At 40.1% G+C, this 15,269-nt stretch overlaps 1 protein-coding gene across 10 annotated transcripts in view; it reads left to right on the top strand.

Annotated features, from left to right (window-relative positions):
• The window catches only part of KDM4C (lysine demethylase 4C), a 286,752-nt gene that overhangs the window by 126,149 nt on the left and 145,334 nt on the right, over positions 1–15,269 (top strand). The window contains exon 10 of one of the 10 annotated variants that reach the window (XM_066989012.1): positions 337–369. The exons of the other annotated variants lie outside the window; for them this stretch is intronic. Within the exon in view, the coding sequence (XP_066845113.1) occupies positions 337–354 (18 nt within the window). The 3' untranslated portion in view covers positions 355–369. Of the gene's footprint in view, positions 1–336; positions 370–15,269 lie in introns of those variants that run through there. 10 annotated transcript variants of the gene reach the window in all.

The following is a 15,269-nucleotide window of genomic DNA, read 5'->3' on the forward strand; positions in this document are numbered from 1 at the left end:
AATGTGTTTTTGAAAAGCCATCCAAAAAAACACTGTCTTTTGTGGTATATAACAGTAAACTGTCAACTGCAATCTTGTAAAGATTTTTTTCCCCCCAGTTTCTTAGAAGTTGTAAAATTAAGGGTATCAATAAGAATTTTAATATAATGCCTACCACAATTACAAATATTTTTTTCATTTATAAAATTACTTTTTCGCAGGGATGGGGCATCTACAACTTCTCTGGGCAACCTTTCCCAGTGCCTCACCCACCCACATAGTAAAGAATTTCTTCCTAAAATCTAGCCTGAATCTACACTCATCCTGATACAATTCATTTCCCTTTTCTCAACCTAGGTCGTGGTGGTGGGTTAGCCTCAGCGAAGGACCAAGTGCTCACTCACCCAGCTGCTCACTCCCTCCCTCTTCTCAGAGAGGCAGCAGAGGAAAAAAAAGGTTGAGGGATCTCATGAGTCGAGAGAAAGTCATGGATAGGGCTTACCAGTTACTGTTGTGGGCAAAATGGACTCTGCTTGGGGAAAACTAATGTAATTTTTTGCCTATTAAAATGGACTCAGTGAGAAACAATAAAACAACCTTTCCTCCTCACCCTTCCCTTTGTCAGCACATGGGGGTGTTTTCTCTGCCGCTCCTTCCTTCTCTCACTTTTCCCTGCTCCAATGGGTTCTCCCCACAGGCTGCAGCTCCTTCAGGAAACATTTAACTGCTCCACTGCGGTCTCCTCCATATGCTTTCCCTCACGTGCTGCCACCTTGGCTGCAGGGCCCAGCTGTGGCCTGCAGCAGGGCCACTGGAGCCGGCTGGAACCAGCCATGGCCCCCACGGGGCAGCCCCTGCCTCACCTCATGGAGGCCCGGCAGCCCCCTGCCCGTGCCTGGGCACCCGCACCCAGTGGAAGACATTTATACTATTTAGACAACATTCAGTCTCTCCTTTTGTTCTACTTCTAATCTTAAAACAAAGGTTCTTCATCTCTAGGAATTGTTGTTAAGAAATTATATCTTTTATGGTGGTTATTTAGTGGTATGTATCCTGTTGCTGTAGTGCTTCAAAAATCCCCGCATCTGTGATTTGGACTTTTGCTATATTATGCTGCTGCTGAGACTCAGATAAGCATGAACCCGTGGAGAATTCCCTGTTATTTGAATCATAGTGGCTTTGCTAATCTCTCCTCTATATTTCATTTTGGAATGTATCTGTCTTTTTTTTTTTTAATGCCTCAGTCGCATTTACATTGAAAAACGTTATATTACAGCTCTGCCACTTTTGGCTTTGGGTCTTGCTATAATGGGGATTGAAGATATGTCTTTCCTTCCACAGGGACAAATGCAGTGCAACTGCAATTCTATGGATACAATAGCTTGATATTAAGGTACAGGAAATCCTGTTGGAAAAGACGTGTAGCTTTATGCATAGATTTGCTCTGTAGTGAAGTTCAACTTGTAGTGTGCATTAAATTTGACCATCATTTGCTTGTACCACATCTAAATCACAAAATGAAAATTAATTATAGCCTGTGCTAGTACATCTGTACTTAACTTAGGTGATTGTGTGTTTCTGTAATGGAAGTACTTGTTTTCTGCTAACTGCGGGTATCTGTGCTGGATTCTAATGGGTGTTAAATGTTAAGGTATTTTATCTCTTATCTTTTGTAACCTATCCTTGTGTATGAAGGTTAATAGAGGCATGTTAACATAAACTGCAATATTACCTTATTTTCCTCTGTAGTGACACGAAATTTTGTTTTATGTTGAAATCTTTTTATATGAAAGTATTGTTTTGTTATGAAGCAATGCATTTTATGAATTATTTCCAAGTGAGCTGTTTTCAGACCCAGTGATGAGGGAAGGAATAGTACTTTTTATTATTTCTATTTTTCTTTCGTGTACTTTCTTTTCTGTTTTTTTATCTGTTTGGTTTGGCTTTCAAAATCACTTCACACTTAAAAAACAAAAACTTAACACCCACATGAAGGCTGTGCATAAAATTATTGTTAGAAAGGTCACTTGGCCACAGAAAAAAATGTAGGTATAACTTTTCTGTGTGTTAGGTTGCTACACATTGGTTAAGAGTCTGGGATTTTCATGTAAAACGTTCAGTTTTCGGCCCCTCGCTACAAGAAGGACATGGAGGTGCTTGAGAGAGTCCAGAGAAGGGCAACGAAGCTGGTGAGGGGTCTGGAGAACAAGTCTTACGAGGAGCGGCTGAGGGAGCTGGGCTTGTTCAGCCTGGAGAAGAGGAGGCTCAGGGGCGATCTCATCACTCTCTACAGTTACCTTAAAGGAGGCTGTAGAGAGGTGGGGGTTGGTCTATTCTCCCACGTGCCTGGTGACAGGACGAGGGGGAATGGGCTAAAGTTGTGCCAGGGGAGGTTTAGGTTGGATGTTAGGAAGAACTTCTTTACTGAAAGGGTTGTTAGGCATTGGAATGGGCTGCCCAGGGAAATGGTTGAGTCGCCATCCCTGGAGGTCTTTAAAAGACGTTTAGATGTAGCCCTTAGTGATATGGTTTAGTGGAGGACTTGTTAGTGTTAGGGCTGAGGTTGGACTAGATGATCTTGGAGGTCTCTTCCAACCTAGATGATTCTGTGATTCTCTGACCGTAGGTCAGAGATACCCAAATTCAGACTACGTGCTTCTCAGAGTGAGTCGTGTGTGAGAAGTCTCATTTATGGTAGTTGTTTATTTTCCCCATTCAACAATTCTGTGAAGCTGGAGACCAAAATAAGTGCTACATACAAAGATTATAGCTGGAGGAAAGGTCCCTATTTCTTTCTTATGCATTCAGCTCCCAGCTTTTGTTCTCATTTTTTCCCAGTGCACTTAAAGCAGACTTCTGATTCAACTGATTGCAATAAAAGTCTCTTTGGGCCTTGTGTCCTTATCACAGAATACACTCAATACATGCTTGTTGTTCTTGGTATGTGACTGTAGTTGTGGTTAAAATAGTACTGCTTCGGAGTTGTGCTGATGGGAGCCCTTCCTATGCTTGAATAAATTCACTCAGGCTAGTTTGGCTGTTGGAGAGGATTGCAAGTTGCCTAGAAGTCTGTGCAATCTCTCTGCACAGACCGGGCTGTCTTGGGATATCATTACCCCAGCATAATACAGAGAGGTACACGGTAATTTTGTACAGTCTTTTGCTAAATTTTGTGATACTACTTCTTTTTGTACCTTAGCCAGAGTTGCATTATCTTACCCTATATGGTTTCTTTCCATTTATTGACAGCGTAGCTCTTGCTGGACAGTGAACGCAAAAGGGGCATCTGCTGTGGCCTTGCCGTAGGTCACAAGTACAGCATGCCACACAGACGATCATCATCTCCGACAGTTCATTCAGATGCTTGTGATGGTAGGGGGTATAATAACATCAGAAGTTAGCACGTAACGAATCACTGAATTATTCCCCCTTTCAAGGAATTCTATCTAATTGTAGGTTGTGGTTTAGCACTGCTAGGCAGCTAAGTACCACACAGCTGTACTCTCACTCCCCCTCTTCAGCCAGACAAGGCCGGGGTTAAAATGAGGTAGAGGGGGAAACAAGAAAACAACCAACACTTACAGGTTAGAGGTAGAAGCCATTTCATAAGAAAATAAATAAAAATAAATATTTTTTTTAAAAAGACAAGGTTGTGCAGAAGCAAAAGAGAAAAAATATTATTCTCTACTTCCCATCAGCAAGCGATGTTTGGCCACATCCTGGGAGGAAGGGCCTCAATACATATAGTGTTTGCTTGGGAAGACATATGCTTTCATAACAAGTCTTCTCTTTTCCTTCTCACTGCTGTGACTTTTTATTGCTGAGCAAGGCATCATACTGCACTCAATATCCCTTTGGTCAGTTGGGGTCAGCTGTTACCCACCTCTTGCCCACCCCTAGCCTGCATAGTCTTTGGGGGGGGCTGGAGAGCCAGCCTCAGTGCTGTGCCAGCACTGCTTGGCAGTAGGCAAAACATCAGTGTGTTATCAGGGCTGCTCTGGCTACAGGTGCAGAGAACAGCACTGTATGGGCTGCTGTGGGAGAACTTAACTCCATCCCAGCCAGACCTGCTGCAAAGGCTTAAATCTTGTCAGGGAAAATTAGCTATCAATAGGAATCCAATTTATAGTGTATGGCCAAAGATTTAATTTAAATACAAAGTATGAGACTATATAGTCATTGGAAATATCAACAAAATATGAAAAACTCTTCTAGTCTGTCTATCCAATTAATTTTTTACCTACCTAGTTGTCCACCCACCTAGACTATAAGGTGGGATTCAAGAGTATTGTGGGAGACATTGTTGAAAGCCTTGTTAACATTGAGGGGAATGACTTCTACTGACAACCAAAATCTGGACATGTTATTACAAAGGGTGATCAATTCGGTCAGGTGTGGTTCACCCTTGGTGCCCAGAAATGTTTTCCATTTTGATTTTTCCATTTTGATTTTTTTTTCCTGAGATGTAAGAAGGGCAACTAATCTACAGTTTCCAGATCACCCTCTTGACTGGTGTGTGCAATGTTTGCTTTTCTCCGGTCAGCAGTCCTTTCCCCTGTTATCTTCACAACCTTTTAAAGATGAAGGAGAGCAGTCTGACTGTGATATTGGCCAGGTCTTTGGATGCAGGCCATAAGGACTGCATGGAACTGTATGGCTTGAATTTTTGTGAGTAATTACTGACTCAGTTCTCATAGAATCATATAGAATCATCATATACAATATGGTGCTAGTAGTTCCTTTCCTTGAACCTTGTCACTAAGCACAGAAGATGGAGGGACCTTGTAAGGATTGCAGTGAAGAAAACACCTCGGTCTTGTTTGTGTCTCATGTCACTGTATCACCTCCCCATTAACCTATGGGACCACACTTTACTTGCTCAAACTTTGGTTGTAGAAGCTCTTCTTGTTGCCCTTTGCCGTAACTTACAAGTATCAACTCTGGATGAGCTTTGAGTCTCATAAGACCATCCCTGCTTGCCTTAAGCTCTTCTCTTGTTGGCTTATCCTGCCTACAACTCCCATGTACTCCCTTTTTGCTTTGGAGCTTGGACTTGAGTTTAGCCAAGCCAGCTCCTGCTACGTTTAAATGTTCTGATTTATCAGAACATTCTTGTTCATCAGTATGAAGATAAACCGTCCGTGCGCTTGGAGGAGGTTGTCCTTAATCATGTTCCAGGTTTCCTGAACTCCTTTATTCTTCAGAGACGCCTTGTTTGGGATCCCATCTATCAGTTCCCTCAGTGAACTGACACTTACTCTCCGGAAGTTTGGGGGCTGTGCTGTACTGTTTTCCTTTCTTTCTCTTCATGAAAAGAAGTATACTGCAGGGTAGTGACTTAAAAAATAATTTATTTTAATAAAGACTCAAAATGCAAAGCAGAACATTTCTTGTATTCTATTACTGTCAGTAGAAATATTAAATGCCTGTTCCTTGGGGCACCAGGATATTTATTCGGCTAGTAAAGTATGTCTGTAGAGGCCTCTCTTTTGTGAGTTTTGTTCTTAAACAGTATTTTTCACTGATCAGTGTACTCAGGTATGTTAATAGATACTTTTCAGTAATGACAAAGAAAGTGATGGTTTAATGAAGGTCTTAAACGTGGAGCTTGATTGTATGTATTTGAGGTAGAAATAAGACCTCTGATTTGTATAATCTGTTATTTGAGTAAAAGTTCAGGACACCCTACTAAAAAGTCATTATTTCAGAGTAAAGTGGTTGGCGCTGTTATTTATTTATTTATTTATTGGGGGTGGGTGGGAATGGCTTAAAACTGGGGTAGTAAAGCATGCTCTATACCATGTATAGTTTCCCAACCTGTGTGTTACCTATTGAACTCTAACTTTGCCCACCATTAAGTGTTGCCATGCCCTTACAAAACTAGATGAGTGGAATATAAGATTTGTAATATGTAGCGGATCAGGCAAATACTGCATGTTAATAACCCTACATCTATTTATTGCCCATATTTTATAGTCTGCCTACAAACCAGGTCATTGCTGTATGCTAACTGATATTGAAAAATGGCATTCTTCCTCATTTGAGTAGGTGATCAGCTTTTATTACATGTTCAGTATTATCAGTTTGTTTTACCTTATTACAGGATAGGTCTACAAATACTGTTAAAAGTGATGAAAAAATATTGCATTCTCTGAGCAGCATTATTCACTTTCTCTGCATAAATAAGATGACACATTCCTCAGTCAAACTGAAGAGCAAGCTAGTTTGTCATTTGTGTGTGTTTTGGTTCCCCTGGGTGATTTCATGAAACAAAAAATATTACTTGGAAATTTCTGAGTGAGTTTAAATAAGTCTGAGCATCAAGGATGAAAGGGAGTATGAGCATCTTTGGTTTATACCTTATATATGTAAATGACTCTTCCCTAAGCCTATTTTCGCTTTTTTAATAACATTTTTATTGTTTGAGTTTAAACTAGTTGCTAGGCATACTTTCTGTCAATCTGGCTACTGTTGGAGGTAGCAGTGATTAACAGAAGATTCTGTTGCCAATTGTGGCTGTGTCACAATTGCAGTATACTGTTTCTGAATATTTTAATAGTTCAAAATTGGAGTAAGGAAGCCAAAGGAAATTGAAATCTTTATAATGAGAATCTGACTGTGGGATGGTAACATTGTTTGTTTTTTTTTCCGATTGTTTGAGTGACTGTGGAAAAAAAAGTAAATTGTACCTGACTTCTAAAAATAACAAATCAGAATTTCCCTTTTATGTTCTGTTTCAGGGAAAATTATAGTGTCAATTTTTTCTGTGCAGTAGTTTGATTCACAGTGGTTGTAAGTGTTATGCAGGGTACCATAATTCTGTCAGTTGTTTTCTATAAATACAATCTTGGATTAAAGTACTGATACTGTAGATTAGTTTCTTAGAAAGTTTATTGTTACATTAGAATGTATTTGCATCATTTTTTAAACAAACAGTTAATAGTTAATTGCTGTAAATAGGCAAAGGGTATTATAGAATCATGGAATCACATGATGGTTTGGGTTGGAAGGGATCTTAAAAACCATCCATTGCCATGGGCAGGGACACCTCCCACCAGACCAGGCTGCTCAAAGCCCCATCCAGCCTGGCCTTGAACACCTCCAGGGATGGGGCATCCACAGCTTCTCTGGACAGCCTGTGCCAGGGCCTCACCAGCCTTGACGAGTGAAGAATTTCCTATTAATATCTAATCTGAATTTGAAATCTCCCCTCTTTTAGTTTAAAGCCATTCTCTTGTCCTGTCACTACACTCCTTGACAAAGAGTCCCTCCTCAACTTTCCTGTAGGCCCCCTTTAGGTACTGGAAGGCTGCTATGAGGTCTCCTCAGAGCCTTCTCTTCTCCAGGCTGAACAACCCCAACTCCTTCAGCCTGTCTTCGTAGGAGAGGTGCTCCAGCCCCCTGTATTGACAGACAAACGATTCTTGACATTGTTGAGAATGTAATGTACTTAAATATACATTGACTTCATTCGCTGGTTTTGTTGGTGTTTTTTTTTCCTCAAGTCTTGACTTCATAATTGATTTCAAAGTTCTGTGGTGACCGTTAATTCATTCATCTGCGGAGGAATTACTATTTTATATTAAAATTACAGAAACTCAGTGTTGTTGTTGAAAACCATATTTATATATGTATATATAATAACTGAACCTGCAACTGCTAACTCTTGTAGTGTACATCAGCTGGTTAATGATATTACTGTATATATTGTGCACCTCACTATGCTTTTAACATAAGGAGAGAAGATTAACTACTGTGGGCTTTACTTTCTGTTTGAATTTGTTTCTGTAAAAGACGCAAAGCAACTCTACACTGCTGTATTAAACCTGATCTTGCAGTAAGGAAAATGCTACCATATGACTGTATTGGAAGTGTGCTGCATACGCAACTATTGTAATTCAGTAGCAAGTCTGCTAAGAAGCTACCACCAGGCAATTGTTAATGATTAAATAACTGAATCTCCCAGCTGTGAGGGTAAGAAACAATCCACACATTTTTCATTGTGAAAGCATTTCTTCCAAGCCCAGCTCAAAATGATGTATTTGCTTGGAGAGGTTAATTCAAACAATTGAAATAGTTAAAAAAAAGTATTGTTCTCTGGGAAGTGCTTGACAATTACTTAGAGAAAAACAGGCAGATGTAGAAATGAGCACTGCACAATGTGAGACAATTGGGATAAACTGGTGAAAAACAGCTATACACAGACAGTGTTTGATTGTTTAAACATTGTTTTTCAATCAGAGTTATGTTGTTCCTTAAAGATTAAAAGTTTTTTTTTGTTTTAAAAAAGCTGAGAAATGGCTGTTTTAATTACCAGTCACAGATTCTGAATCAAAGACAGGCCTACCAATTATAGTGGGTAGTTTGAGACCAGTTACAGATTTAAGCATTGTAATCCTCTTGTGGGCTAATAGGCTGAGAGAATTGTCAACTTTCAGGATGCATCATACAGTCTTGTTAGGGGAAGCAGAAAAGTCTGAGACAGATTCCTTTGCCTGTAAGCATTACAAATCTACTTTTGCTGTTTTTCATTTTATTCAAATATAAAACAGGTGCCATTGTTTTGTAGTTGCCAAGAAACCCAGAAATACTACTTGAACAAATAAATATTCACCTGGAAGGGTGGGAAATCTTGAGCACAATAATACCCATTCTGTGAATTAAATGTGGGCCAAAGCAGGTGTGGAATGGTGGTAGTGGAACTGCCTCGTTGGTAAATCTTTGATATTATTTGATATCATGGGTATTTTAAAATAGACATTATATTGTGTTTGATGAAGAAATTAATCACCACTGTATTAAAATTCTGAAACCATAGCCTTTTACTTGAGAGACAGATAAAGGAAGTCTTTTTACTAAAATGTTATCTCTTAACTGCGCATTGCTGTTTCAAGACTTCAGGGGTGTGTACCTTCTATGAAAAAAAAAATCTTGTAAATCTAAGCAGCACTGTGGCAGAAATTCGAGAGTGCTATAGCACAGCTTCTGGTGCATTTATGTTATCACCAAATACTTCAATTTCATTTGCTTATTTAATTGCTTGAAAAAAAAAATGGACCTGTACAGAATAGGTAACAAATACTGCTGTTGGCAGCTGGGACATCATCTCTTAGAAGTGAAGTAGTTCCAGTCTCCTTGGGTCCACTTTGCTGGTAACTGTGAGAACCCTACAGGATGTTAATGAGTAAAGCAATGCAACTGTAGACAAAATCAGGAACTTTTTTATTTTTTTAAATAAAGTAGAAGACCATAGTAAAACTTAAGTTAAAGAACAAAAACAAAAAATCTACTCAATTCTGATTGCTGATGTTAAAGAAAAGTTAAAATTCAAAAAGGTGTAGGAAAGGGTCAATTCTCATTTGAAAGCAGATTCAAAAGAATAGGTTTGTTTATTGGAGCAGAACTGGGTAGCTTGCACAGAGAAGTGGAATTTAAAAACAATCTGCAATTCTGTGTGTAACTGCATTTTATCTTTCCGACTTTTTCCCTGTGGTTGTAATTCTTAAATCTGTTGGATGGGTACAGAACATCAAACTGTGCTCAAGTAGTTGGTAACTAAGTCATTTGGTCCTGTTGTAGACCTGTTGGATTTAGAAATATTGTCCTTGTAAACATGAAAGTGTCCGTTCCCATACAAATATGCAATACATAAGTAATCCATAAATATATTTACGCCAACATCTCAAAGAAATTTTTATGTGTGGTGGAAGTGAAGTTCCAGATTGGGCTCCTGTAAGAACAGCTTGGAAAAACATAACAAAGTGCTTTTTCTGTTTTTAATATAAGAGATGCCAACCTGGTGGGCCAAGTGGAGAAAAATACATGTGGTATAGCTAAAATTTGATCGATATTAACTGGCACTGCAAAGGCAACCGATAGGAGTGAATTAGGCATATTTTTTTTCTAGATATGAATGCAAGAAAGAGGGAAAAAAAGCCAAAAAACAACTTGTTGCTTCTTGTGCAATAGAGTTGCAAGGGGCACTTAAAGATCATGTAAGTCCAACCAACTTGCCTTGATCCAACACCCATTTTTACTTCTTGTGCAATAGAAATTATGGAGTCGTTGCATAATAGGATGGTTTGGGTTGGAAAGGACCCTTAAAGATCGTCTAGTCTAACACCTCCCGCCTTGTATGTTATTGGCAGACATCTAGACATCTTGAACTAGATCAGGTTGCTCAAAACTTTATCCATCCTGACCTTGAACCCATCCAGTGATGGGGCACCCACACCTGGGTGGTAAAAGCTTGCTGAGGGTGCAATCAGTTCCATTGTCTATGTCATTGATGAAGATATTTGTGGCTGAAAGTTCAGGACTGGACCATTAAACGACACCCTGTGGTTGGTGTCTACTAGAGGCTGCCTGATCAAGGGGAGCTTGTTGGTGAGGTCTTCTTGCTTCAGCTACAGGAAGCGTCACACTCGCACACTTCCATCCTGATGGGGGACTTCAACTACCTAGATGTCTGATGGAAAAGCTACGCAGCAGGCTGTAAGCAATCCAGGAGACACCTAGAGTCTGTTGAGGATAACTTCCTGGTCCAGGTATTAAACAAATCAACCAAAGGAGAAGTGTTGACGTGGTGCTCACCAATGCAGATGAACTCATTAAAGAGGTTAGGACTGGAGGCAGGCTGGGCAGCAGTAACCATGCCCTAGTTGAGTTTGTGATCTCGAGGAATACGGGCCTGGCTAAGAGCAAAGTCAGGACCCTGAACTTCCGAAGAGCGAAATTCCAGCTATTTAAAAACCAAGTGGATGAAATGCCCTGGAACAATGTCCTTAGGGACAAATGAGATGAAAAGGGCTGGCCACTCTTTAAGAACGTTTCTATCAGAGCGCAAGAACCTTTCATGCCCATTTGTAAGAAAGTGAGCAGGGACAAGCAGAGAACTGGGATGGCTGAGCAAGAACCTGCTGGTCAGTCTGAGGCGCAAGAAGGAAACTCACAGGCAGTGGAAGCAGGGACACATAGCCTGGGAAGAGTAGAGAGATGCTGTCTGGATGTGCAGAGATGGGATCAGGAAAGTACAATTAGAGCTGAACTTGGCAAGGGATGCAAGAAATAACGTGAAGGGATTCTGTATGTGCATGGGCCAGAAAAGAAAGGCCATGGAGAGTGTAACCCTCTGACTAAGAAGGGAGAACTGGTACCAGCAGACATGGGGAAGGCTGAGGTACTCATCAAGTTCTTTGCCTCAGTCTTCACTTCCAGTCAGGCTTCTCATGTCTCTTGTTTCCTGTATGTCTACACAATGTCAGGGCACATGCAAGACAAGGAGATGATATGAGACAGCCAACACAGCTACACCAAGGGCAAACCACACCTGACCAATCTGGTGGCCTTCTATGATGGAGTGACTGCATCAGTCAACAAGGGAAGACTGACTGATCACGCTTCAACAAGGGAAGACTGACTGCATGGTCCCACATGACATTTGACATGGCCCCACATGACATCGTGATCTGCAAATTGCAGAAGGATGGATTTGAAGGGTGGACCACTCAGTGGAAATGAATTGGCTTGAAGGCCACACCCAGAGAGTGGTGGTCAATGGCACTATGTCCAGGTGGAGGGCCAGTGACAAATGGCGTCCCTCATGGGTCCATCCTGGGACTGGTACTGTTTATAATCCTTATCAATGACATAGACAGTGGGATCGAGTGCAGCTTCATCAAGTTTGCAGAAGACCCCAAGCTGAGTGGAGCAGCTGGTAGAAGTGAAGGAAGGAATGCCATCCAAAGAGAACCTGGATAAGCTTAAAAAGCGGGCCCATGTGAACCTAATGTGGTTCAACAAGTCCAAGGGCGAGGTATTGTCCCATACAGGAGTCCAGACTGGGAGAAAAACTCATTGAGAACAGCCTTTAGGAGGACTTGGGCATTCTGGTGGGCAAAATGCTCAACATGAGCCAGCAGTGTGCGCTTACAGCCTAGAAGGGCAACTGCATCCTGGGCTGCATCAACAGAGGGGTGGCCAGCAGGTGGAGGGAGGTGATTGTGCCCCTCTGCTCTGCTCTTGTGAGGCCCTGCTTGGAGTACTGCGTCCTGGTCTGGATCCCTCAGCACAAGAAGGATGTGGACCTGTTAAAGCGGGTCCAGAGGAGGGCCACAAAGATGATCAAGGGGCTGGAGCACCTCTCCTGTGAAGAAAGGTTGAGAGAGCTGGGGATGTTCAGTCTAAAAAAGAGAAGGTTCCAGGGAGACCTCATTGCAGCCTTTCAGTACTTAAAAGGGGCTTATAAAATCGATGGAGAATTACTTTTTACTCAAGCAGATAGTGATAGGACAAGGGGGAATGGTTTTAAACTAAAAGAGGGGAGATTTAGATTAGAGATTAGGAGGAAATTCTTCACGGTGACAGTGGTGAGGCACTGGAACAGGTTACCCAGAGAAGCTGTGGTTGCCCCATCCCTGGAGGTGTTCAAGGCCAGGCTGGACAAAGCCCTGGGCAACCTCATCTAGTGTGTGGCGTCCCTCCCTACAGCAGAGGGGCTGGAAGCAGATGATCTTCAAAGTCCCTTCCAACCCAAGCTGTTATACGATTCTAAGATATGATACTAAATAGTATTGGTCTCAGCATGGACCCTTTATGGACAGTGCTCATTACTAGTTTCCACTTTGATGTTAAGCTGTTTACTATAGTTACTACAGTTGATTATACTAGTTGGATGTGGCTATTGTGACAATTCTTTATTCATCTAACAGTCCATCCATCAGACTTATATCCCTCTAACTTACTGGCAAGAATGCAGGGGACTCTGTTAGAGACCTTACAGAAGTACAGTTAGATGACCTGTATCAGCAGCTCTTCCTTTGTCCACTACTGCAGTCCCTCCATCATAGAAGGCCACTGGATTTGTAAGCCTCAATGTGCCTTTGGGTTCTGCTGTTCTTCCTGTCATTAGAGTCACTTGATGTTTTTGTTCCTTTAAGCTAGAATATTCCTCATTACTATCCCCAGAAATGGAACAATAATAAAATCTCAGCCTGCCGAAAAGCTGTCATTAGGAAACAGGAAAAGTAACTCGTGGATGTTTAAATAGATGTCCTTTAGTACTTAAAATGTACTGCTTTCTTTCTTTTTTTTTTTCTTTTCTTTTCCAATTCCCCCTGTAATCAGCCTGAAAGAAGTAAACATTAAAAGAAACAATCCTCACGATCCTGGCCTCATTTGGTAGGTACCTATCAGAAGAGGTTGGTTGTGGAAATTGCAGCAGTAATTGCTGTCCTTTTGTTAGATGATCTGTTTCATTCCACTTGATACTGTGCTTAAGAATGCAAGATTTTTATAGAGGTTTTTAGCAGTTTACTACAGTTGACATCCTACTGAAGAATGTTATTCTAAAAAAAAAAAAGAATTGTAATCATACAGAAGAAAATACAATGGATTTCTTGTATTTCCTTGTACGCAATAATGAAGAATATGGAAGTGTGCATGGTGCCTTTTCAGAGCGTACAGGATGGAAGAGAGAGTATTTCATAAGTATGTTTCCCAAAAATTGGTTTTAAGAAGGCGTGCATCTTGTTTTAAGAAATTCCTTGCTGCTCTTTTTCATGTAATGCAAAAATTTTACGTGCTTCTGATCAATTTGGATTAAAAACCCGATGTTTTTAATCTATGTTTCAGTCTTTATTTGGAACTTTTTTTTTTACCTAAGTTGCTTTCCATTTGGGTCCCTTGAATGCAGTTTTACTTTCCTCTTAATCTACCTGTATTCACAAAGCACCTTATTCCATGGTGCATCCACTGAAAATGAACAGAAGCTGAAGAAACTATTTGTTTTCTCAGAAGGTAATTTTAAGGACAACTTATCAAAGACTGTAATTCACTGTTCCTTTATCTTCTCTGTCATGATTTCTTGATAGTGCAAGCCTTGAGATTAAATTACTAGTTTTTTTTGACTAGGATTGGTTACAGTTGTAAAGAGCATCAAGCAACCTTACTCCTTCTGTGTCATGTCCTCCCCTGAGGCAGGTTTGATGTTCACTGCATGTGTCTATTAAGCATTAATTCTTTAACTGTATTTTAGTGGGAGAGAGCAATATGGTATGTTCCGATACAAGAATCTTAATTCCTAGACAAACATATGGCATAGAATTATCTACTTAAAGATGGAACAATCTGATAATTTGGTAGAGTGACATCTGCACAATAAAACAAGATGCTGATCACACTGGAAAAGTAAACGCAAAAGTTTTATACTAACTATTCTGACATCATCAGAAAGCCATTATCATTTCTCCATGGAATGTTAAAATTTAATGATCTAATTTGGTCTTATCACATGCAATATAAATAAAAAATAACCCTATTAAGTATTCAGAGACCCATGCTGAACACAAAACTTTTAAAGTGCTGTTTTCTAGAATTTCAACTTAAAGCACTTATGTATGTTTAACAGGGACTAAGGAAAATGTTAGGTGAAAAATAAAAATTCCATGGTCATTTCCATCCTTTACTGAAGATATTTACATATTCTGTTTTATGCCCTTCGTAGTTTAATTTCTTCTGCTGGTCCTGCTACTAAATCATCAAGATATGTAATTTGACATCAGTCTTTACTTTTGGGAATAATCATGTTAATGCAAGAACATAATTATAGCTTTTGCCTGAATCAAATGAGAGTGATGATACTTTGAGGGCAATATGAAGAGTGTTCACGTTTGAATACCAGACTTGAACTTAGAGGGGAAGCTCCTGTGAATCTGAATTGAATGAAAATGCCCAGAACTTTGGATGCTGCATTGAATTTGAACTCAATAGTATTTGTAGAGCTGGATTCTTAATCACAACAGATGCAGAATGTAAATGTTAGATATTCAGTAAAAGAGGAAAAGATCTGTTAAAACTGATGGAAATGACAAACAAACAGTGATTGTTTAGGCTGGCTACTACATTGAAGTAGTTGCCTTTAACAGGAATGGTTTAACTGTCTGCTGTGCAGAGAGGAAACTTATCTTTGTAGAGTTTAAAGGCATAGTAGGGCTTGAGCTGATCATAGCATTACAGTTTTGCAATACTGAGTCCATATCAAGTGTATTTCATGTACAGTTAGAACAGTTAAGACTTTTTCATATTGAACTTTTGTTCTGTACTTTCAAACCCGTTCTTTTCCACTTCAATTTACTGTGTCAAGCAGCCAAAAAATAGCTTTTGCATATCTTAATGGACAGCTACTGCTGTTCATGTTTTTTTCTGAATGTATTTGTGAATGGGGAATATATTTATCTGGGTTTTCTTCTTTACAGTTAATAGATCATAATAGGAAGGCATTTTTTCACGGC

The sequence above is a fragment of the Anser cygnoides genome, chromosome Z (assembly GCF_040182565.1).
Source record: "Anser cygnoides isolate HZ-2024a breed goose chromosome Z, Taihu_goose_T2T_genome, whole genome shotgun sequence".
In the NCBI taxonomy this organism is placed as follows: Eukaryota; Metazoa; Chordata; class Aves; order Anseriformes; family Anatidae; genus Anser; species Anser cygnoides.